This window comes from Xiphophorus hellerii, chromosome 7, assembly GCF_003331165.1.
Source record: "Xiphophorus hellerii strain 12219 chromosome 7, Xiphophorus_hellerii-4.1, whole genome shotgun sequence".
NCBI lineage: Eukaryota > Metazoa > Chordata > Actinopteri > Cyprinodontiformes > Poeciliidae > Xiphophorus > Xiphophorus hellerii.
The window spans coordinates 17,319,972-17,342,697 of record NC_045678.1 but is presented as its reverse complement, the minus strand read 5'-3'; the positions used below and the strand labels follow the sequence as shown (position 1 = coordinate 17,342,697).

At 39.5% G+C, this 22,726-nt stretch overlaps 4 protein-coding genes across 6 annotated transcripts; all 4 read right to left on the bottom strand.

Moving 5' to 3' along the window:
• Positions 1 to 4,722: 4,722 nt before the first annotated feature.
• On the bottom strand, positions 4,723 to 6,673 carry hoxd9a (homeobox D9a). 2 transcript variants are annotated; one of them, XR_004339773.1, is made up of 3 exons: positions 5,915 to 6,673; positions 4,987 to 5,501; positions 4,816 to 4,836 (listed from the first exon to the last, which is right to left on the bottom strand). XR_004339773.1 is itself a non-coding variant. In XM_032566663.1 (2 exons), exons 1-2 carry the CDS (start codon positions 6,492 to 6,494, stop codon positions 5,257 to 5,259), a joined length of 825 nt encoding a protein of 274 aa, XP_032422554.1. In that variant the 5' UTR covers positions 6,495 to 6,673; the 3' UTR covers positions 4,723 to 5,256. The 2 variants fall into 2 exon arrangements, 1 of the variants encoding a protein (XP_032422554.1); XM_032566663.1 differs by having other exon boundaries at positions 4,723 to 5,501.
• Positions 6,674 to 8,095: 1,422 nt separating this feature from the next.
• hoxd10a (homeobox D10a) lies at positions 8,096 to 10,216 on the bottom strand. 2 transcript variants are annotated; one of them, XM_032566658.1, is made up of 3 exons: positions 9,383 to 10,216; positions 8,894 to 8,927; positions 8,681 to 8,804 (listed from the first exon to the last, which is right to left on the bottom strand). In XM_032566658.1, the coding sequence occupies exons 1-3, from the start codon at positions 10,083 to 10,085 to the stop codon at positions 8,792 to 8,794; spliced, it is 750 nt and encodes a 249-aa protein (XP_032422549.1). In that variant the 5' UTR covers positions 10,086 to 10,216; the 3' UTR covers positions 8,681 to 8,791. The 2 variants fall into 2 exon arrangements, with proteins under 2 accessions (XP_032422548.1, XP_032422549.1); XM_032566657.1 differs by lacking the exon at positions 8,894 to 8,927 and having other exon boundaries at positions 8,096 to 8,804.
• A 2,763-nt stretch (positions 10,217 to 12,979) lies between these two features.
• hoxd11a (homeobox D11a) lies at positions 12,980 to 15,621 on the bottom strand. The gene is made up of 2 exons (XM_032566687.1): positions 14,786 to 15,621; positions 12,980 to 14,137 (listed from the first exon to the last, which is right to left on the bottom strand). Exons 1-2 carry the CDS (start codon positions 15,411 to 15,413, stop codon positions 13,902 to 13,904), a joined length of 864 nt encoding a protein of 287 aa, XP_032422578.1. The 5' UTR covers positions 15,414 to 15,621; the 3' UTR covers positions 12,980 to 13,901.
• Positions 15,622 to 18,079: 2,458 nt separating this feature from the next.
• hoxd12a (homeobox D12a) lies at positions 18,080 to 21,960 on the bottom strand. The gene is made up of 2 exons (XM_032566728.1): positions 21,388 to 21,960; positions 18,080 to 20,081 (listed from the first exon to the last, which is right to left on the bottom strand). Exons 1-2 carry the CDS (start codon positions 21,905 to 21,907, stop codon positions 19,843 to 19,845), a joined length of 759 nt encoding a protein of 252 aa, XP_032422619.1. The 5' UTR covers positions 21,908 to 21,960; the 3' UTR covers positions 18,080 to 19,842.
• Positions 21,961 to 22,726: the final 766 nt, after the last annotated feature.

The window sequence follows — 22,726 nt, the reverse complement described above, 5'->3', positions numbered from 1 at the left end:
TCGAACAGAAATATAACGAACCGAATATAATTTACTCAAATAGGCTGGAAACGAGCAACGGCAGTTCAACTAAGCGCAATTATGCAGATTTGACCAAAAAACCGAACTGAAATACAAACATCGAGTTTTCTTCTTATAGAACAATATTTCAGTTGTTAGGCGTTTGTAATCCTCTTAGAGAAAGAAATTGCTTAATTGTGCTTTATAAAGAAAATACAAGTATGTCTATTTCCACATAATCAACATGTGTCTCGCGTATTGTATTATAATTACGATCGAATTACAATGAATTCAATCGATTTAACTTGAGATGAGTTGGTCAACCGTAAAGTGTCTTGAAATGTCGTGTAGCCTATTACTGTTTTGTGGTGACTAAATTAAATTAAAATTAAAATTAAATTAAAATGAATTTAAAGCAAAAAAAAAAAAAACATACGCTGTGCACTTATTAAAACATTCATAAAAATACTAACAACGCATTTTATAGTTGTGGGTTTTAAGCTTCTTTTTGTTTAAAAGCACAAATGTTGGCTTGCTTCCAGTGATTAATAGCTTCAATAAACAGAGTTTTCCACACGTGCATTTCCAGTGGCTAACGCTTAGCCTCTTGGCCTCCTTCCAGCCTGGCCACAAAACGTGTGTGAATATTTTCAATCCACGGCTGCAGCAGGACTGCAGACTGAAATAGCTGACCCTGCTATCATGATCGGCGCAGGCACAAGACACCAAGTCTCTCTCTCTCTCTCTCTCTCTCTCTCTCCTCTCTCTCTCTCTCTCTCTCTCTCTCTCTCTCTCTCTCTCTGTGTGTGTGTGTGTGTGTTGACTCGGAAACTGGGACACTGAGAAAAATTCTTTCAACACTACATAATGCACTACGATTTGAATGCCTGCGTTATATTCCTTCTGGCCTGTCTCAGCCCCAGCCAGCGGGTTACACAACAAAGCAAACCAGAGCAGTGTTTTCCTCCCACAGCTTCGATTGTTTGCTTTACAGCCTGCAACCAACTGAGACGAGAGATATCTCTCCAGCACATGCTGGAATACGGAACTGATGTTTTGTTGTGAGCTAAAAGGTTTTAATTATAATCATGTGGCTGGCCGACATATCAAAGGATTTTTTCCCCCGAGCCATGACAGTCACCTTAAAATCTCCATTAGAGGCGGTGCGCTCATCACACGGACACCTAGAAAACATCAAGGCTGCAGACTAAGAGCCAAAGAATCAATTCAGCATGTCCTCTGATTGTTCTAATATTTGTCTTAGTCTTGTGCTTTAACGGCGCCGTCTGCTGCTTGTGTTTGGACACTTGGAACATCGGAGACTCTCATGACTATTAGTCTCAAAAGGAATCAAAGCTCTGTAGTATTTGTGCATAGTTTTTGTCCATGTAAATATTATAAATTTACTTCCATTAGTGTTTTTAGGCATTTGGTATATCTATGTTATTTTAGCAAGAGAGTTGTCTTACGGTAATTATTGCTCGGAGGTTGTTTTTATTGTCTGAGAGGATGGTTGCCTGGTGATTTCTTTTCCAAACAAATCCAGCCAATAGCTAGCAAGTAGGAAAGAAATGAACTGAACTGAGCTGAAGTTGATGCAATGTAATCCTCGAAGTTCTGTGGGTCTTTTGTTTTTTTGGGGTTTTTTTAGTAGCTCCACTAAGGAGAGAGACATGGGGTGGATTATGGGCAATTTAATGACCACCCCTTTAAACTTTCACACACCATGCAGGGTCAGGCTCTTCATTCCAATTCGGTAGTAGTTATGATACAATGTTGCCTTATGTTATTTTATTTTAAAACTTGTGAGGTTAAAGGTTCAACATCCATTAGTTAGTTAGTTAGTTAGTTGGCTGGGTAGGTGGTTGGTTAGTTGGTTATATAGTCAGTCAGTCACGTCACACCTTGGTCAAACAGTTTGGAGAATTAAATAATTTCAAAATCAAGGACTCCTAAATTTAGCATGTTTTAACATTTACATTCAGCTAATTTTTGCAGCATATCCACAAAAAAATCGACTTAAAGTATGTTAAGAAGGGTATTGAGGGGATAAGGGGGTTTTGTATCCACAGATGGGGTTTGTGTACATATATTTTTTCCCTACTCATTTTTATTGGACCCATCTTTCAAGTTATGCCACAGGATCATATCGGAATAAAACTTCTGACTTAGGTTTTGGTTTTCATGTCCAACCCCAAGACTATCGGCGGCCAACATGTGGTTAGCCCTTTCAAAGCTTTCAGGAGTCTTTTTTTTATTTTTTATTGAAATAAATGCAGCTGTCATTCTTTTAAGCTAGTGTTATTCATAGTAATAATGCTTTTTTTCTAGACCACTTCAACAACAAAGAGTGAGGAGTTTGGTTTCTACATGAATTTTATATTAAGACTTTGATTTTGTTTAATCCTGGATAGAAACCTCTTTCAGGGAAACTTTTATTCATTTATTGTGAACAACTTTTGTTGCTTTAACAGTAGAATTGCTTTACTGACAACCAAATCTGACCCAAGACTGTGCAAGTATGGGGAGTTATCACATCTCTACTAATAACCTCCACATCTACATGAAGCTTATTGAAGATAACTTTTGAAGATGAGGTCATTGTAAGTGGGGGACAGTTAATATACTTCTACACCATAAATCTGTTTAGAGAAACAAAAAAATGACAGAAAACATGTTACATGATCTAGATAAGATCAACACTGAACATCAAGGGAAGTAATGCATAATTCATTCAGAAAATATTTAATCTGTAAACTTGATCAGTGAGATGATTTTAGTTCTCTAATGGGTTTTGTAGGTTTCGAGCCTCATATGGTTATTTGGTTCCCATATAAACAGGTTGGGATGACCTGGGTCATCCCTGCTTACAAAAGAGGGGATTTTTGTTTTTGTTATTGTTATTGTTGTTGTCTAAGCAGTTTGTAGTTATTTACTGTAGATTTTGTTGTTTCTCCAGGTTGGCATGATTTGTTTACACTGAGGTGCTGTAGATAGGAAGCATCCATCCAGGACCCACAATAAGCTACTATAATTTAAATTAGAGCAATATTAACACCGTAGAAATAAACAACCAGCTCTTCATCTTGAAATAAAATAGACTACTGCTCCCAAATGGAGTATTTTGGATTAATTATCATTCTTTCATTAATACCTAAACCAAGCACAATTTTGACAACCAAGAGAAATATAATAGCAACCATGATGATAAGATATAGCAGTTTGGATACTCTTTGTTCATGCATCAATAACTCTGAATTACTGCTGTTCAATTTGACAGTAACATTTCTTCTAACTTTGAATTGAAAATTAAAGTACATGAGTTAGTGGGTGACTCCTCATCCACTAGCTCTGTTTCTGTTTTTTAATGATAAATAAATAGTGTTGTTAAAAGTATTGTTTCACAGTTGGTTGAAGATCATTCTGAGCTCTAAGTATTTTTTTTTTCTGCTCCAACCACAAAACAGCAAACCACTTTTTGCTTGTGCAGGAAAACGTGTAATTGGGACATTTATTATTATTATTATTATTATTATTATTATTATTATTATTATTATTATTATTATTATTATTATTATTATTACTATTCTTTGTTGAAATATAATTCTGCGAAATAAATAAGAACTTCCTGCTACCCCTGCTTACTTCAGTATACTGTTCTTTCCCGACAATTAAAACTGTCTGCTCCTTTGTGCAACTGTGTGACATTCTCCAGCATCATGGAAGGGGGGAGGTCTGGATTCTGTCAAAAGATTTCCAAATCAACTGCTCTCGTTAAAAAAATCACACAATAAACGTATAAAAAGAAGTTATTAAGTGTCCAGCTTTAAAAACGTGCGCAAACCTGCATCTGAATGGACATCTTTGCCATGTAAATCACTGGACGCATGTATGAGGACACTGGATATTTCATTAGTTGTTCCTCAGAATTCAATTGCACTTAAAGACCAACGTCGCCCTCTAGCGGTCTTGTTTTTCTTCTGAAAAGTGCCTCAGAAGAAGATGAAAGATTACATTTGAAACTATATATTTCAGCGCTCAGCTTTAGCTGAAGTTAACCTATAAGCATGCCAGTCAGTTTAAGAACCAAAATTCGCAATTGCAAATAAACTACGCATGATGACGATGGAGTGGCACCTGGTGTGGCTTAACATCTCAGACCAAAATAGAGGCATCAGATTGAGGGGTCGCAACGCGCTCCGTGCAGTCAAAGTGAAGTTTTTCCCATCGGTGGGAAGTGCAGTTGATGAATAAACCTGACCATTAAGCCAGGGGATGGTGTTGGGGGGGGTGATTTCCTCTAAAACAATTCATCGTCCAGACACCCGTGGTGGAAAAAAAAAAAAAGAGTGTCTATACTTTCTGTTTGTCAGCGAGACGCGCAAAAAGCCAAAAGAGGAGCTGATGGGGGTTTTCAAAAAAACGAGTGCAATTACTGAGCAGGCCCCATAAACTAATTTAGGCCAGACGTCTGGCCATTTCTATAGCTTTATTGGACCGCGCTTCTTCCTGCTTTAAAGCAATTCCTGGTGCAAGTTGGACAATAAATTAGAAATCCGTCGAAAACACCCTCGCCCGATCATAAACACTTAATTACTCAAATAAAAGTTACCTTTAAAATGTTTAATTTGAGAAAATATGTTATTCTTATCTCATGGTGTTATTTGTCAAAAATGCAATGAAGGATATTTTTGATGGGGGGAAAAAATCGAATCACTAACATAAGAATCATGTAATTCTTCTTTATTGGTGTAAATTATAAATATGGAATAAGCCTTTTGAGAATATATCGCACCCTCTTAGTTAAAGAAGCTGTACACACACACACACACGCACCTTTTTTCTGTAAACGTTGTTTATAACCCTTGTCGCACAGATCACATTTGTGTGTGTGTGTGTGCTCGGAACCAGAGCAGTCAAAATGTCTTGCTGCAAGGGGACATATTTTACTCCATATCTTAAAAAAGGCGAAAAATACACATACACACACACGCGCGCGCGCACACTGGCACGCTTCATATCGCACCAACTTCCCAGTGTGCAGATGATGAGGCTAAACAAAAATGAAAACCAGTTTGTATGGCTTGAAGTTATCCGGTGCTGGATCTCACCAGGACAAATTCCTCATATGTGATGCATGTGTGTCCGATGATGCTGTCACTTACAATCAAAGGCCCGTTTGAAAAATGGCTGCACAAAATAACTGTGAGATAGTTCAGATGGGTTTTCTTTTTGCCACAGAAAAAAAAGAAGAGTTTAAATGACCTCCTTGCCGCTTCTCTCTCTGTTCATCTTCTTCATCTTCATCCTCCGATTCTGGAACCAGATCTTCACTTGTCTCTCCGTTAAACTGAGTATGCGAGCCACCTCGTAGCGCCGGTCCCTTGTCAGATACATGTTGTAGAGAAACTCCTTCTCCAGCTCTAAAGTCTGATATTTAGTGTAGGGGCAGCGCTTCTTCCTCGTCGAGCGGGCGTGGATCCAGTTGGCAGCAGGGTTATCTAGAAAAGGAGATATAACATGAGGTGATCTCGAATGTGGCTTGAGTTCTTAAATAGCGGATTTGTGATGGCCTGAGTGTTGATTTTTTTTTTTAAAAAAAGCGGAATACAGGTAGATATTATGTACAATAATTAGGTGTGATTGGATTAAATTAATTTCATCTTCCTGAGAAGATTGTTGCTGTATTAACGCATCATATTTGGGTGACTTTATTGCATGAAAAAGACCAGAGTTCCCTGCAATAACCTTTTCAGGGCGGCTTCCCCCCCACCCCCATACGCAGCCTCAGTATAGTCCCAGACACTTTTATAGGTTAGTAAAACCTCCAGTTTTACACACCCAGCTCATCCAGTTCTCCCAGTTGTAAATCAGCACCAGCTATTTCTAATTTTTTTTTCTTTCTTAAACTTACTTGGGTCAAGTTGTTGTGGCTTTTCGTCTTTGGGATCGCCATGACTCGAAGCCTCGCTCCCACTCCGCTCCCTGCTCGCCTTTTCCGGACACTCTGCAGCTCCACAGGAGAACTCCGCGGTCACGGGTCGCGCCTCAGCTCCGGTCCCAGCTTCAGTTTCCTCCAGCGGGTCCCCGCCTGTAGGCTTCCCGGGCAGGAGGAGCTCCGGCTTAGTCCCATACGGTCTGCTGCCGGAGGAGTGGAACCCGGCGAAGGAAACGTGGTTGGAGATGGGGTCCATCCAGGAGCGCACGCCGACGTATCTGCTGTCCGATGCGGGCAGATGGGACTGGTGGTGGTGATGGTGGACATAGGGGTGATAAAGTCCCTGAGGGTGCATCGAGGACCAGGACGGGGTGAAAACGGCGGACTTTGGTGAAAAGCTGCAGGAGGAGAAGTCTGCGCCGTCCCCGGCACCTGGCGGCGGCCTCGGGGTCATGGTGTGCGGCGGCTGGATGAAGCGAGCTCCGTACATCTCCTCCGGCTCCTGCCCCATCATAGCGTCCACAAAGCAGTTACCATTAGCGCCGCTGGAAGACATTTTTCCATCCCTTCCTTACTCATATAAAAAGGGTTGCGCTGTTAACGGGAAGCTTCCCTCTATGAACAATCATAGTATTTTTGCTGGCCTGCATCTTACAGGGATTGGTTGCATGGATCACGTGGTCATATTTACCAATACAGCCAGTGAATAAATCCTCCCCCTTTTTTCATCAGCTTTAATTTAGATTTTCATTGTAGGAAATCATAAAAAAAACGCGATGGAAATCAACATATGTATTCTAAGAAATCAGACATTAAAGAATCTAAATTTAAGATAAATACGAATTGTCCCGTATATGTCTAAGAATACTCTTATAATGTCGCCCCGACATACCCTGAATGCCTGTAAAGCCCTTTATAGACTTACAAAGTCCTCGTAAAAGAGATGTAATAACACGTTGTAAAGTAGCAGACGCCGTTTCCGTTCACAATGCGGTGTATGCATTGTTAATATTTGGCAAGGAAAAGTACATTATGTTGAACTCTATTATATTACGGGCTGGTTTCGTTTTTCCATGCTAAGGGAGGAAATAGCAGTGGCTGGAATTATTGTATTCATTCAAGGCAGAGCAATAATGTATCAATAAATGTTTTATGAGGTGCGTGTCGTCCTTGTTTCCAAAAGGGCTGTGTTCTGTGTTTAGATGTTAATCAGCTTTTTCTAGTTTTTTTTTGTTTGTTTGTTTTTTCTTTTTTCTAAATGTCATTTTAATTCTTAGGCTGATATGAAGCAAACTAACGTTTACCCCAATTCCACAAAATTATGTTATTTTATTAAACGTTATTGGAGTGCTACATTTGAGTAGTGTTTATGAATCTTGCAAAAATAATTTGGGGATTTTTGTAATTCTAAATATATATACATTTTTTATATTTTGTGGCCACGTGTGAATTTATTTTTGAATAAATAGCAAAGAGGATGAATATCTCGGAGGACACGCAGAGCTTTCTTATTCCAAACGAACTCATGCTTTGATACAACCCATTTTAACGCTGTGTTTATGGTGTATAGTGAGGTTATAAACAGGATTAACCATCAAAGCATTAGCGTGTTTTTTTTTATTACAGAATCCCCGCCTCTTTGCATTCCCTTAGCTTCTTTATTCCAGTGCAGAAGCAGACCGACGTGTTTTCTCTGCGACAAATCGCATCTGAAGAACTTTATTTTTGTTCTTACCTTTTTTACTTTTCCGGGCGATTTTAATTATTATTATAATTATAATTATTGGGCAGTGTTATTTATTTCCATTAGCAAATAAATAAGACATTTTTGCGTTCCTGTCTCACATAGAACTCCATAAAGAGCTTTCCTTTGCGAGATGGGTTATAGTTTAACTAATATTCTACTAATTTTATCTTAGCAAAAATACTATAGAATGATGTGCTAACATATGTATATCTCGCAAATGAAAGTTGGTAGATTTTTACTCTTTTTTAAAGTAATTTAATATATTTATATTTCTGCAACTAAACCATTCTAGCGACGCTCTTTGATTCGAAGTGCACACACCTAACATGTCCTTTCTTCTTTTTTCGCGCACATATTCCTCCACTTTAAACAACATCAAATAACCTCTGATCACACGAATGCAAATAAAATCAGCTTCTTTGACCACATATTTATTGCAAGATACACATGCACCAAAACATGCAATAAATCCACAGTTTATCATTGTTTTCCGTCAAGGAAACGTGTTTGCATCAAGCAAAAGAAGGGAGGCTTGCACGAAAAGAGCAAAAGAAATGTTTTACAAAAACACGACAAAATGTGCTTCCGTGACTCCACAGCTTCTTCATCCCCACTTTATGTCAGGAAGTCCTTTTGGTAAAAAGGAAAGGAGTGCTTGCTCGCCACGTAATGCTTTAAGACCAAAAAGTGCTCTACCCTGTGATGAAATAACAGAAACACACGACGCCACGCAACACAGGAGACAGTCACAGCTTTGTTGAAAGTTAAGATAAACGTCCAAATGCCACGAAAAGCACAAAAAAAATTTTTTTTAAAAGAGCTATAACCAGAGGCGCGTGGAGGCTCAGGAAAAGGTGAGATTCGAGGTCAGTTCCCGGATGCGGTTTTCCCGGTTCATTTTCTTCAATTTCATCCTGCGGTTCTGGAACCAGATCTTGACCTGCCTGTCGGTCAGGTTGACGCTCCTGCTGATCTCTAGGCGGCGCTCCCGGGTCAGGTACATGTTGAATAGGAACTCCTTCTCCAACTCCAAGGTCTGGTGCTTAGTGTAGGGGCACCTCTTCTTCCTGCCGCTCTTCGCCGTGAGCCAGTTGTTCGTCAGCGCGTCACTCTTGCAGTCTGCAGATTAAAGAGAGGAGAAAAAAAAAACCGAGGCAGATTGCACACTGCTGAGCACAAACATCTCACCTGCTGCTTCTGGATCTCACCTCTGGGAAATAAGACGCAACGTAAATGCTTTCCCTGAATAAGACAAATAAATTAGAGGAGGTGATTGCAAGGACTAAAAATAAACCCATGGTGTTCCATTACATTTACTTTTTTTTGTTGTTGGTGTTGTTGATCAAATCTATTTCTGAAAAGTTCAAATTAAACATTCCAACTGCTGTCTAGCACTAATTAAATGTAGTTTAAATAGTCAATCAATTAATTTGCGAAATTAATTACAAGTTCAATTTGTGAAAATAACCTTAAAAATGTGCTATGATATATATTTCTAAACAATAATAGACAGGAGACAGAGGGGTTCATGTAGCATGGTAAAAGCATTCAGCTGCCCATTATTGCAACCTGAGAAAGACTATCATTAAACATTACGACTTTAGGGCTGTTTGTGTTTTATACTTGCTTTTATGATGCTACTGGAGCCTCCTCAGAGCTGCGGATAAAAGCTTTTCATTTCACTGCAGCCAACCCACCTTTCCCTTCCTTCTGCAACTCGGGGCTGGACGCTTCGGTTTTCTCTTCAGAGCCGGACTTTACTGGGTCCGGACTCTCCCCTCGGTTCGGTGTGCTGGTTATCGTTTCTGGATCCCGGACGTTCTTTTCCGCCTCTGCAAAGCCAGAGGAAGAGGAGGTGGCGTGCTGCGGTTTTGGAATGACCCGGCTGAGCTGCGCGAGTGTCGGGTTCGGGCTCGGCGGCTCCGGGCAGTAGTTTTCCGGGTGCTTCCCGTTAGCGTAAGTTTGACTCAATCTGAAATAGCCCGGAACCGGGATCTCCGGACCCTCCACGGGGCAGGGTTCTCCAATGACGTTCGAATATCCCTCTTTTTGGACTCTCTTATCTGAGTACATGCAGCAGTTGCTCTCTTCCTTGATGCTCTGTGGAAACGTGCAGTTTGACATCTGCTCTGTTCTGCAGGTTCTGCTCGGATCAGTCCAGGTGTCCATCTGGGGTATGTACGAGTGGACGCTCATGGCCGTGTTTTGGGGTCCAACCTCCCCCCTTTTGCCGAAAGACGGCAGGAGTCCACAGGTTTGCATTCCGTAGGTCCCGTGCATGTCCGAGCCGGGCGGCATGTACATGCTGCTGTTGGAGTAGAAGCTGTCTGTCCTGCAGGCGCCGATCAAAGAGTCCACTAAGAACGGGTTGGTCGCAGGTGAACTGCTGGGGAAAGACATCGCTATTTTTTTTTTTTTTTTGTTAGGTTTCAGTTCTTAAGAGAAGAGAGATGTCTTTTTGTAAGCTGACATGTCTAGGAAAAACAATCTGTAAGTCAGGATGCCTGCGGACCACATGACAAACCCACCAATGAGATTTGAAAATGGCCTTGAGACGCAGCCTCCTCTGGCTGGACGCGCTCTCTCTGCGGAGGCAGACGTGGTCAACAGCGACACCTATGACGCGGACTTGAAATTGGTTTTGCAGGACTTGAAGGAGGCTGTATGAGTACGTTGAAAGGAACATCTAAAATAAAAACAAAACGAGGAATTCCATAAGCAATTCTTATTTCTCATCGATGTCTCTTTGTTTTACAAGAACAGTGTTTGTTTTTACGCACAAAGGCTAAAAGTATGTATATTTCCCTTTGTGAGTAATAGAGTAGTACCAATGTGGATGATGTGTGCGTGTGCGTGTGCGTGTGTGTGCGTGTGTGTTGTGTGTGTCGCGGGCGCGTGCTTGTGCGTGGTGTGTGTTCTGCGGTTTGAATGGTGCATTGGTGACAACACATCGTAAGATTAAAATCAGTTAAGCGTATTAGCAAATTAAACACATTTATTATCTCATCATGTTTTCCAAAGTCAAAAACGAAAAAGAGCTCACAAATATGTGCATTTGAAGATATTTAAATGCACATATTATATTAGATATTTAGATATTACCTAAATATTCAATAAATAAATTTAAAAAAAAACATTAAAAAATGTAAAATGCAGATACACTTTTTTGCTTATTCGTTTAATGTATCTAATTTGTGAGACATCGTCTTTGGAAATATATTTAACAAGCCATAGTGGCTAAAATATGCGCACACTTTACCCCAAACAAAAAGGCACAAACCGCAGCGCTTTATGCGACTGGCGCTTTGGGTTTTCAAAGCCTGAAGGTACCCCTGGTACAAAGAGCGGCTTTATGTTATTCATGTCATAAGTTAGATCGTTCTTATTTCTATCTAAACTTTATTTCACTCGATGCGTTAAAAATAACCTGATGGGAGCAGCGGGGTGCGCAGTATCAAGAGCTTCATTGTTCAGCCTTTAAGGAGGGCGAATGTGAGCACGATGAAGTGTTTCCACTAAAATCAGCTCTTAGTGATATCTGAGCAAATGCTAGAATGTAGGCCACAGTAGCTGTGACTTGTCCCAGTGTTATGGGCAATGATAACAATAGGAAGCAGAATCACGCAATTGAAGACATGGTGGTAAAGTCTGAAATGACGGCAGAGGTATTGTAGATATATTGAACGCTATCTACAGGCAGTATTAATAGTTTGCGAATAAAATGCTGTGGCTCAATTTACTGCAACATCGCGTATAAACAGAACATTATATTTTTAATGAGGAGGTAAAATTAGGCCAAATATGTTTCGCTTTTAATAAGAACTTGCTCCATATTGATCATGTTATCCTTTCAAGATAATGTGTAAACAAACCCCTGTTATGTGGGGATGTATTTTCCAAGGAAAGACAAAAAAAATACACTTAAAACATAAATAAGATGGATTGGATATAACTGGATACAAGACATCCAGTTGTCTCCAGGATACAACTGTTATTTCTTTTCATTAAGAAAATTTAAATGAATGAACATGTCAAAGTTTTACTACTACTATTATTATTATTATTATTATTATTATTATTATTATTATTATTATTATTGTTGCTGTTGCTGTTGTTGAGAATAATTATAGTATAAAACAAAATGTCTAATATAATATAATATAATATAATATAATATAATATAATATAATATAATATAATATAATATAATATAATATAATATAATATAATATAATATAATATAATCAGAAAAAGTCTCCCCAAGTTAAACTCTCACTCAACTGTTTTAATAAAGGTTGACAGACATGAACCACAACATACTATTTTTGTTTGGTTGGTTGTTTTTCAATTTGGCAATGATTTATATCAAATGTTTCAAAGGATACAGACAAAGGCAGATTGTTCATGAAATAACAGATCGATGATTTCAAGATCAACAGTGTGATATTACCTTTTAGCCTTTAGCGCTGTCACTGGTTTGCTTTGCGTAGCTTTACAGACCTGAGGATGGACCTGATCTAATTTGTTCACCAGTTAGTTCAGATCCGATGAAACCACGAGAATATCCGACTTGGTAAACTATATTTCTTCAACACACTGGGATACTGAAAACAAAGATGTGTATACATATATACATGTATATATATATATATATATATATATATATATATATATATATATATATATATATATATATATATATATATATATATATATATATATATATATATATATATATATATATATATATAAGCAATAATATCAGTCATTTAAAACTATTAATAAAAAATCAGAATAATTGATGCAAAAAAATTTTTTTTTTCCTTTTTCATTTATTGGTACTTTTACAAGTGTCTTTATGGGTGTGCCTGGAAGGCTAAAAGGAAAGAGATTGTGAAAAGCCTAATAGATGATTTAGCTGAAGGAACTGCTTAAAATAAAATCTCAGTAATCCCTGGGCAGAACAGATTGTTCCACCTCGGTTTCCATGTTGGATACATATTAAATTTGCCCGAGTCTGCATTTCCATTCAACTGAATATGAAAGTCTGCCCTCATGTGGATACAATGTGAATATAAAAAAACACACACCACGCAGTTGGTGATCCATTTTTCATGCCAGAATAAAATCACGACCCAGGGAAATTAGAGTGCATGGAAAAAGGAATCAGAAATAATTTTGACATTAATTCCTGTTCGTTCGTGACTTAAATGCAGCTCAAACTTACAGTGAGAGTATATTAATTATTCTTCTGCATTGCAAGTGTTATGAACATGTTTCTGTAAACAGACTTGTTGCAGTCGAGACTTTATTTTTTATTTTTTATTTTTTTGTTTTGCAAAACAGCGTTATAAAGCGAAGCTGCTCCACACGTTTTCCGCACATTCAAGCAAACTCGAAAATAAGGTAAAACTTGACAAATCTCTTTCTCCTGCAGTTTTCCAGTCCTTTGCAGGTGATGCCAGAAGTCCGTGACATAATAAAACAACAAGATCGATAAGAACAACAACAACAAAAGAAAACATCCTTGGAAACAAAACAAATTTTAACAAAATCTGAATCTGGTGGAAACCCTATAGAAATGCGCTTGGATGCGGAGTAAAAGCTCTTTAAGACCGGAAGGAAGATCTTTTCCTCATGTGGTCTGGGGGGCTGAAACACCACAGTCCAATAGCCCCTTATTTAGATCTTTACAGCTACTTTTTATTATGCTGTCTAGACGGTTCAAGGTTTAGCAAACAATTCAGTTTTTCAAAGCAGAGGAAACAACGGGATCATACAAAACTTCTAGCACCAAACTGAAATAGCGCTCCTTCATGTTTCGTGGGGAAGACCAAGCCCCTCAAAATATAACACAAAATCGCTCTTCTTCTTCTTCTTCTTTTTTTTGTTTGAGCCGCACGCGAGTACTTTTGTAAAAGGGAATAGTTTGCTCTGCTTATTATTTAACAATACACAACATCTAATACATGCACGTTACAAATTTATCTACAAAAGAAAAGAAGGAGGAATATATTTAATATAATTTCAAAATAACAATGAAAATATTCTGATTGACTTAATTGCCAGTGAAGCCAATAAATGGATGAACAGCTTAAAATAAACGTACCAATTATCTAAAATATGTGGCAAATTAGCTTGCAGTTCTTATATAGTACCGAGAGGCTTGTTCAGTTCAGTCTGTGTGTCTTTGGATGCTAAAGCAAGCCTCAGATATCAGAATAAAGGGTTTCCAGTAAAATACTGTAGGCGGTCGCGGTTGAGTTTTTTCTCCTTCATTCTCCTGTTCTGAAACCAAATCTTCACCTGGCGATCTGTCAGATTTAACATTCTGGACAGCTGGAGGCGTTTCTCCTTGTTAATGTAAACGTTGAAGAAAAACTCTCGTTCAAGTTCTCGGATTTGGTATTTGGAGTACGGACACCTCTTCTTCCTGGACTTGGTTGATGAACCTGCAAAACAGGAAAACAATCGTGAACAAAAACCAACCCCCTGCAAGAGAAGAAAGGTACGGTCAGTGTCCAGGATCACCGAGTCTACAAGTGAAGTAAACTGTGTAAAAAAAAAAATGCAATAATTCAGTCAGGCCTTTATTGGTAGGAAGGCCCTTACGTATACACACTCTCACACTTGCGCACACACAAACCTAGACAGACAGCTCGAACGCTCGCGGATGCACACACACACACACCCACACTCGAACACACACAATTCAGAGGTTATCTGCATTAAAAAGACCCGATTGTCATGCGTATTTTGGCACAATGCGCACCCATTTTTTCATCTTAAATCTGCCTTAAAAATATCGATCCCTCCGCCAAAATGATCACTTTTTAATGCTCCATCAATCTAAGTTAAATCAATCCACATTGCATTGTTCTTGCACACAGGAAACCTTAAAGCACGGTTGCTTTAACTGTTTCCCATTGTAAATTCCTTTACAACCGTAAAGTAAATCTTATTGGGATATAAAAGCTTTTGCATGCTTATAAAGCTGCATATAACCCACGGATCGCCACGGAGGTGGACGCTGTGCATCCCAGACGCTCCGAACACCTTTTGTTCATCGCATAATGAGGGAAAATACAGACTAGACTCACTCTGACGGCTGCTCTTGTCGCCGCAGTTGGAAGATGAGTCCTCGTCGACGCTCCCGGGAGGTTCTGCGTTTTGTTGCTCCAGTTTGGTTACAGCCTGGCTGATGTTCGTGGCATCAGCATCGTCATGATGGTCGTGGGCAGCAGTCTCTGCAGCCTTTTGTTTGGGGTGCTCCGTGTTAGGAGAATCGAAGAACTGGTCGAAGCCCTGGGGAAGAACACCGTTTCGGCCCACTCCCGCGAAGAAATTGCACTGCGCGCTGGTTCCCCCGTGGTGACCGTACAGGGGCTCGTTTTTAAATATCACATCCGCCCTGCCGCTCGACGACTGAATCAGTTCCCGGTGCATTATCTCGTCCGTTGAGTAGTAAGACGCGTAATTGCCCCTGTAGTGCCATTTGGGATGGTCCAGTCCATAATCCCTGAACGCGACCTCTCGAACAGGTTGGACTTGGGCTATATTTGGCGAATAGGGAAAATTTATCTGACACGAAGTAGTCTGCGGTAGAAAGGAGGAGACTGAGGTGAAATCAGGCGTCGAAACATAATAAGTGCAGCTGGGCAAAAACATATTTGACGCACAGCTGCGATCGTCGAATTCCGTCATTTTTCTTCTTCCTTTTTCCTCCATGCAACAGAGGGACGGAGTTGGCGGCGCGGCCGCGTTAAACTTTGTCCATCTGTAGCACCGCGGGTGTGCGAAGAGACCCCGACAGAGAGGAAAAATCGGAAACGCAGGCAGACCTGCAATACATCTTGATCGATTCCTGAGGTAATTGTGTCATGTGATCCAGCTAAGAAATTACCATACATCAATATCAGTCATTAAAAACAGCATGGAGAAAAAAAAGCAACTCATGTGAGCGCTTACAAGAGACTCTATTGGCTGCCTGGCTGCAGCGGAAACTCCTCTCCAGCCCTTTTTTTGCCCCAAAGCTCATAGGAAAAAAAAAAGAAATTTTTTAACCATTGCTGGAATATTGACTTTAATGCTGTACAGCAGGATCATTCTCGCTGGAGATTGATCTCTGCAGCCACACCCACTCAATGCGTCAGTAAATTTAGAGAATGCATTATCTGTAAGCAACAGCTGAAAAATGATCTGCACGCTTAATGCAAGGTCACCATGACTGCAGAATCACGTTTTCTTGCAGAAAAAATGTAAATCTCATACTAATTCACGAACAATATGCGGTAACGCAAAAAAAAAAAAGTAAAGCCAGCAAAAGGATCAGAAGAAAGTGAGTGTTTATGTTAATTAAAAGACAAATAGCAACAGCGTGATGGAAAACAGAATGCTCTGGTGCAACAATTTAAACAAAGAAATGCCTCAATCTGTATGAAAGTTTGCAAACTGATTCATTAAAAAAAGTTTAAACAAATAAATAAATAAGTAAATAAATAAATAAATCCAATACTTAAATAGGTTAAAAATATATATATCCAGACAAAGAACAAAAAGCTGAAAAAAAATCCTGTAGATTCAAATGTGAATATCTGTGCACATTCTGCACTGCCAAGTCCAAAACAACTGGCTTTGACCGTCTGCCGTGTCTAGGTGATGTCCAACAAGTCTCCTCTGCAACCATATCGTTTTATTGCCCCGCAGGCAACCAGGCGTGTAAAGCTCGCCTCCTTCCTCGGTGGGAAAACTTAAGTTAAAAACACAGGGGGAAGATAGCTCATCACTCCAGCCTCGAACAATATTTTGTTTGGAAGTGTGAGTATTGTTTTTCTTTAGCTTTTTTTTTTGTTGTTGTTGTTGCTTTTTCTTTTCTCACAAAACAGAAAGCTTTTCAGCAATTTCATATTAAGGCATCTAAGGGCTCTAAATGGTAAAATATATTCAAACTCCTGTGGGTCAGTGCGCCACTTTACGCAGAGCAACAGTGCGCAATGAAAAGCATCAAAAACAAGTAAAGGTGAATCAGAAAACAAAGTTTGCATTTGTTGGTTGGTTGATTTGCATAATCAAAACAGCGAAGATTTCAGGCAACCTCTTTAATTCAACAGTGGGGATTTCTGCCTGCACGTTACTCTCTGGTCTCTCTTATGATCATTTTGAAAGGACCCACAATAGGCGAAACTTGTTGCCCATCAAGTATAAATACTGAATTAAATTAGAATTAGTTCTATTGTCCTGAAATCACGTTTTTTTTGTTGCTATTGTTCTTGTTTTTTTGTTGGGTTTTTGGGGGGGGGGGGGGGGGGGGGGGGGGTTAAAAACACGTACAGCAGTACTGCATAACTGTTGATTACTGAAAGTCGAAGTTGTCTGGGGAAAACACACAGGTGTCCTTATTCGTTGCATATTATTTTTGGACAATTTAACAACCCCAAATTGTGGTGACTTTCATAGAACCGTGGTCTTAATTAAGATGGTTAATTGTATGAATTATCTGTTTGTGGCAAAAGTGTTATTTTATTATTGCTTTTAACATTGTAACGCAGTTGCACCAAAATACTTTCTCATATCGATTTCTCAAATGTAGACGTGAACTATGTTGGCTCAAGGTTGTTTTTAATAGAAATTATGCAACATATATGCTTTATTATTTCTAAAACCCTCTATGATAGTGTTGCAAAGCCTCTAATTTATTTACTGTGTAAATTCCGAAATTGTATACTGAAGACTGATGTGGATTCTTTAAGTAAAAATCCTTTTTGCATTCACAAAATCACGTGTCCTTTTGTTCAGACTGTTTGAAGCCGCAGTCATGCTAACTTGACCTTAACTTTCTTTCTGCACCCCTTTTTATGTGTAGCAGCAAGAGCAAAGTGAAGCAGCAATATAATGCTGCAAATACTATGCAGATAAATTAAATAATGCTTTAAAAAAGCATTTACAGCACTTAAAGTGTGTGTATTGAGGGGTTACAACAAAGAAAATGACAAACACATACAAACTCACTGAGTGTGGAAAATATGGTAAAAGTGCATTATTATTGTTTTTTTAAATCTGACAGTAGGGACAAATCTAACATTTTGTCTCTTTTTGCACAATAAAGAGTGAATAAAGTGTCAGAGAAATAACTGAGCTCCATCGATGCGGTGTTGAGAACTTGATTATGTGTAACAGCCACAGATGGACGCTCTCCATTGTTATATGTCTCCCACGCTGCTCCTTTGCTGTTTCGTCATCCCCACCCACCCACTCCCAAAACAGCATCTTCAGTCTCTTATCTGTGTCTTGGAATGACAATTTGAGACCACCGGGTTACTTCTCAATCACGATGAGAAGCCAGCATTTCTGTAAGAAAAAAATCATAGTATAATAAAAACACTTTCACTTGAACGTCTGCTTTGGGGTCTTTTAATGTGCACCAAGCGTAATAGAGATACTCGGGAGGTGTTTGACTATTGAATTACATCCGACACGATAGGTCACAGCCACAGGAATTGCCCACTGTGGGTGATGGTTGCGGCTGCTGTGTAATGCACGTCGAGGAAGATTTACGCAGATAAATAAACAAGGTGAAATTAACTGCTGGGGTATTTGGTATCAAACTGAGTGCTGGATATTCCATCAGGAGATAATATTTTATGGAGATCTTGTGGGCTAAAAATAACATTTACTCATCGCTGCGTGTGCGCATGTCAAACAGTAGTGGCAGTGAGAGAGCCTGATCCGTTGTTTTCTCCACTACTTTTTCACCCCTGCAAGACTGCTGAGTGGAATTAGAAAGTTATTTAAAAATAAGCGCAGTGGGCTTAAATGATTGCAAATTCAACAAACATTGTGCATAACATAATATCCAGGAACGATGATATTATGGAATCTATGTGGCTAAAAATAATGATTACCCCTTTGTTGCACGCATTTGAAGCAGCGGAGCGCTTGTAAATTCTGACCCCTCCACTACTGTTTCACTTCTGCAGAACTGCAGAGAGAACTAATAGCAAAAGCTGTACAGATTCTACTGAGCAAATATCTGAGTATCTGACTGACACACGAACAAACATCGCCATATATACATATTATACAATAATATTCAACAACAAATATTTAAAAATTACGTTTATTTACAGATGCGTGTCTTATGGTGTTGCGTCCTGACTACCGACCCATTTTTCCTACCGTCCGTGAAGGAGACTGTTCGTGGTTTTCTTTGTAATTCCACAGATGCATCATTTCTGGTGTTAAAAAAACATTCAGAGAGGCACTCGAATGCCCTTTCGACATGCATTAACCCGAATAAAAGAACCAAGTCACTTTGCAACCATATGGGAAAAAAGACAACAAATATATATTGTTTAATGGAGCACCCTCAGATTCTTCCACATTAACTCATATTGCTCGTTTAAATTGTTACCCAAACAAACGACTCGCTCAGCCAGAAATAAATAAACGAAAATAAAATGTAAAAGATTATAAAGTAGATTCAGAAAGGAATTAAATAGGCGGGCACGAATTTTGCTTTGCCGAAACGTGTGATAGAAAGGACATGTCACCACGACATAATTTACTACATTTTTTTGGTAATATTTAATCATTCAATCTTGACAGTAATGTTACATACTAGGAAACGACTTGAGTCATCATTAGACAACCTTCGTGCGAAATACAACTTCGTACTAAAAAAAGAGGGATTCCGACCAAAGAAAAATGTTATAATTTAGCTTGAGCTAATACGAACGTTGCGCTCTAAGATAAGAAATATCAGCATTAAATCTTAATATTTTAAGCTTTTTACTTTTGTCCCATGAAACAAAATGTGTTTGCGTGCAACAGTGTGCCCGTTTGTGTAGCGAAAATACTCCCGGTTTAAGCGAAAGCGTTCCTTCCCTGCCATCCTTTCCCAAAAATAGCCAAAGTGCTTTTGTTGTCTTAGACAGAAAACAGACAGGAGCAAATATAGGATCAGACATCAGGTCGGTAGAGGGGCAGTCGTGCGCTTTGTGCTCAATAATCCGCTCCAAAAACATTCCGACGACTCCAAATAATAAAAATGAGACGTACAATTTAATACCAGCGAAGACATACAGAAAACAGAGAAGGGACGACACAGCAAGTCTGGAATAATTCCCCAGCCGGTTCAGGATCAAGTCCAAAGGTCACATCAGTACGAGGCGAAAGCGTGTTCGCGCATCATGAGGCGCTTCTTCTTCATCCTGCGGTTCTGGAACCAGATTTTCACCTGCTGGTCGCTTAGTGCGAGTCTGTCTGACAGTTCCTTTCTCTTCTGGCGATTGATGAACTCGTTCAGCAGAAATTCATTCTCAAGTTCAGCGAGCTGGGACTTCGTGTAAGGCTTCCTCTTCTTTCGGGCTTTCACGTGTGAGGAGCACCAGGGGGCACCTGAAGAGGAAAGAGAGGCGACAGGTTTCACGCTTTTACAAAAACACACACACAAAAAAAAAAACAACATATGAATTGAAAGAAAAAATATGATGAAAAGGATAGACAAAATTTCCCCAACGGCAAATGTTACTCAACTAAGTTGGACTGTATTTTGTTAGAATTACGGTCAAATTGGACTGTGAATAACTTCTGAATCTGTTCATGTAATCGGACGGAATTGGATGGTTTTCATCATGTCACAAAGGAAGTGGGTCCGCTTTTTCAGACTTAAATGAACTTAATTATGAGTAGATGCAGAAGTGCAAAGAAAGAAAAGCGGTGCAAATTACAAGAGTTGCGCAGATCAATGGGCCAGAGGCCTGAATCAGTCGAGTTTCTCTGGATCAGTTCTGATCATCAAAAACTGAGAAGCAGATTTTTTTTTTCACACCTCTTTCATCTAACGCACCAGAAGTAAGAACTTCTATTTCTGACAGCCTGTTAATGCACAAAGCAAAAGCATGTTGATGCACTTGGTATCTTGTGATTCCATCTTTTGCACTTGGGTTGTAAAGTGCTACACTTGAAGCGTGATTTAATATATTTTTCATATATTCCTGATATTAGTCCTTGGAAAATTAAAAGAGGAAAGGTCCAAACTGGAAGCTCTCAAAGAAAACTGGAAAGTTGTATTATCCAGCAAGACCTGAGCGATGCTTTTCTAGAAGTTTCTGAATTATTAAAAAGCACTTGCGTCTTACTGTAATGTCGATTCCAGTTTGTACTTTATATGCACATATCACCATGGCTGCCATAACGGCACCAGTCGTGTTCATATGTCATATTTGAAACGTTACTTTGGGAGTTTTCACTTTCATCTTCTGTTGCTTTTTAATGTTTTTATTCGTAGGAGATTTGCATTGTTATGTATAATTCGGGGCCAATTTAAAATTTCTATAACTATATTCAATTTTATATTTAGTATTCGCCGTCTAACTGTTATATTTCTTATGTTTTAATGGGTTTTGTTTTAGTTCGATGTTATATACTTTTGATATATATATATAACAATGATTGTTTCAGAATAGAATGTATCTCTGTTTGTCATAATTGCATAGCACAGAGTGTGAAAAGTAAACTCTTGGATTTTGGATCTTTCCAAAAAGCTGTGTATAAGAGGGGGGTTAGGGAGCCGTTTCTTAAAATCCTAAATCCAAACCAAAGGTTTTAGTTAGTAACATCTGATTTAAAGAGTTAAAAGAGGCAAATTATCCTAACTAGACTTGAAATATGCAAAGAAAGTAGTCTTTGTTTTGTCCTTCACCTTGGCCAAATGTGGTCCTGGAGCACGGGTTATTTGATGGTGCCTCAGTGGGTTTGTGCTCCTGCTTGGTGCCGCTCAGAGGCGCTGATGAATCCGGATCAAGCTGAGTCTCAGAGCAGTGTGACTCTGTTTCTAACTCTGAGATTCCACGGATCCCGTGTTCCGACGCAGCATACACCGCTTCCTGTAGCCTGCCAGCCTCCTGGGTCTTTTCGAAGCACCGAGCGTGGTCACGTTCCTCCGGGTGCGCCTTGACAAGGCCGCCGGTGGAGCTGGTGAACGGCGGGCAGAAGCCTCCGAAGGGGCGGCTCTGAGTCGGAGGAGCCGCCGCACACGAACTTGATGGAGACCACGGGTGCGCGCAAACCTCTCTTCTGCTATACGCAGGGAGCTGATGCAGCCCTGGTATATGGGCCCCATTGCCGCAAAGGTTGGTGAAGTAGAGCGATTCTGGGGCAGCGAAATTCAGCAGAGAACCAACATAGCCGGGATTTAAGGGATTCCGTTCACACATTTCCATGGAGCTTTGCACAAACCGCTTTCTTGCAAGGTCCTTTTGCAACTCCAGAAGAATAAAGGGAAGGTAATTGTTGATTTGTTAATGCGGAATCACGTGATATGCAAAATATGTTGTCCGACCCACCCTTGTCTCAGTCTTACAAAGCAAAATTAATCCATGGGGTAATATGTTGGTATAAACTAGAACAGGCAGCTTTTCTCACACTGGAACCTCTAAATTACAACATCCTATGAAACTTTTTATTTTCTGTTCAGCTCTTAAGAATATAAGTTTTATCACAGAACCTATAACATGACCAGGGTGACTGAAAGTCAAGAGGGGAACACAAGGAACGATTCTTCTTTCACATAAAGCGCAACATAAGCATATTATGGGAGCCGCACATGAAAGATTCCGAGCCGCTGTGGTAACAGACCTGCTGCTGTTGATTCTTTCTTTGTGGTTTCCATTTTACAGGCTGTTCAAGCCACGTTTTATTCGTATAAAGGCCTTAAAGCTGCGGGAAAAGGCACAGTTATAATTACACACATCAGCACGAAAAGCTCCGCTGGGTTTGGTTTGGCCAACAACGTTTTTCTTCTTCTTCTTCTTCCTTTAATGTTTTGTTCATAAAAATTGTTGACTCAGTTTCCAAATGTTCCATCTACATCCGCTGTGGAGCAAATATTCACAGTTTAATTAAAAACGGCAGTTCTATCGCAAGTAACCTTCAACAGTAAGAAGAACACAAGAACCGCATCATTTCTCTGTAAATGATTCTGCAAGGAACTCACATTTCCATCTCTGATTGTGCTTAATGATTCAGGCAAATGTTCACAT

Coding starts and splice junctions, on each gene's coding strand:
- hoxd9a (XM_032566663.1), bottom strand. CDS start 6,494: ATGTCTTCCAGCGGCGCTAATGGTAACTGCTTTGTGGACGCTATGATG. Junction 5,502..5,914: donor GCCACAACAACTTGACCCAA/GTAAGTTTAAGA, acceptor CTCCTTTTCTAG/ATAACCCTGCTGCCAACTGG.
- hoxd10a (XM_032566657.1), bottom strand. CDS start 10,085: ATGTCTTTCCCCAGCAGTTCACCTGCGACCAACCCGTTCTTAGTGGAC. Junction 8,805..9,382: donor GTTGCAGAAGGAAGGGAAAG/GTGGGTTGGCTG, acceptor TTTAATCTGCAG/ACTGCAAGAGTGACGCGCTG.
- hoxd11a (XM_032566687.1), bottom strand. CDS start 15,413: ATGGAGGAAAAAGGAAGAAGAAAAATGACGGAATTCGACGATCGCAGC. Junction 14,138..14,785: donor CGACAAGAGCAGCCGTCAGA/GTGAGTCTAGTC, acceptor CCTGTTTTGCAG/GTTCATCAACCAAGTCCAGG.
- hoxd12a (XM_032566728.1), bottom strand. CDS start 21,907: ATGGAAATGTGTGAACGGAATCCCTTAAATCCCGGCTATGTTGGTTCT. Junction 20,082..21,387: donor CAGGACCACATTTGGCCAAG/GTGAAGGACAAA, acceptor TTTCCTCTTCAG/GTGCCCCCTGGTGCTCCTCA.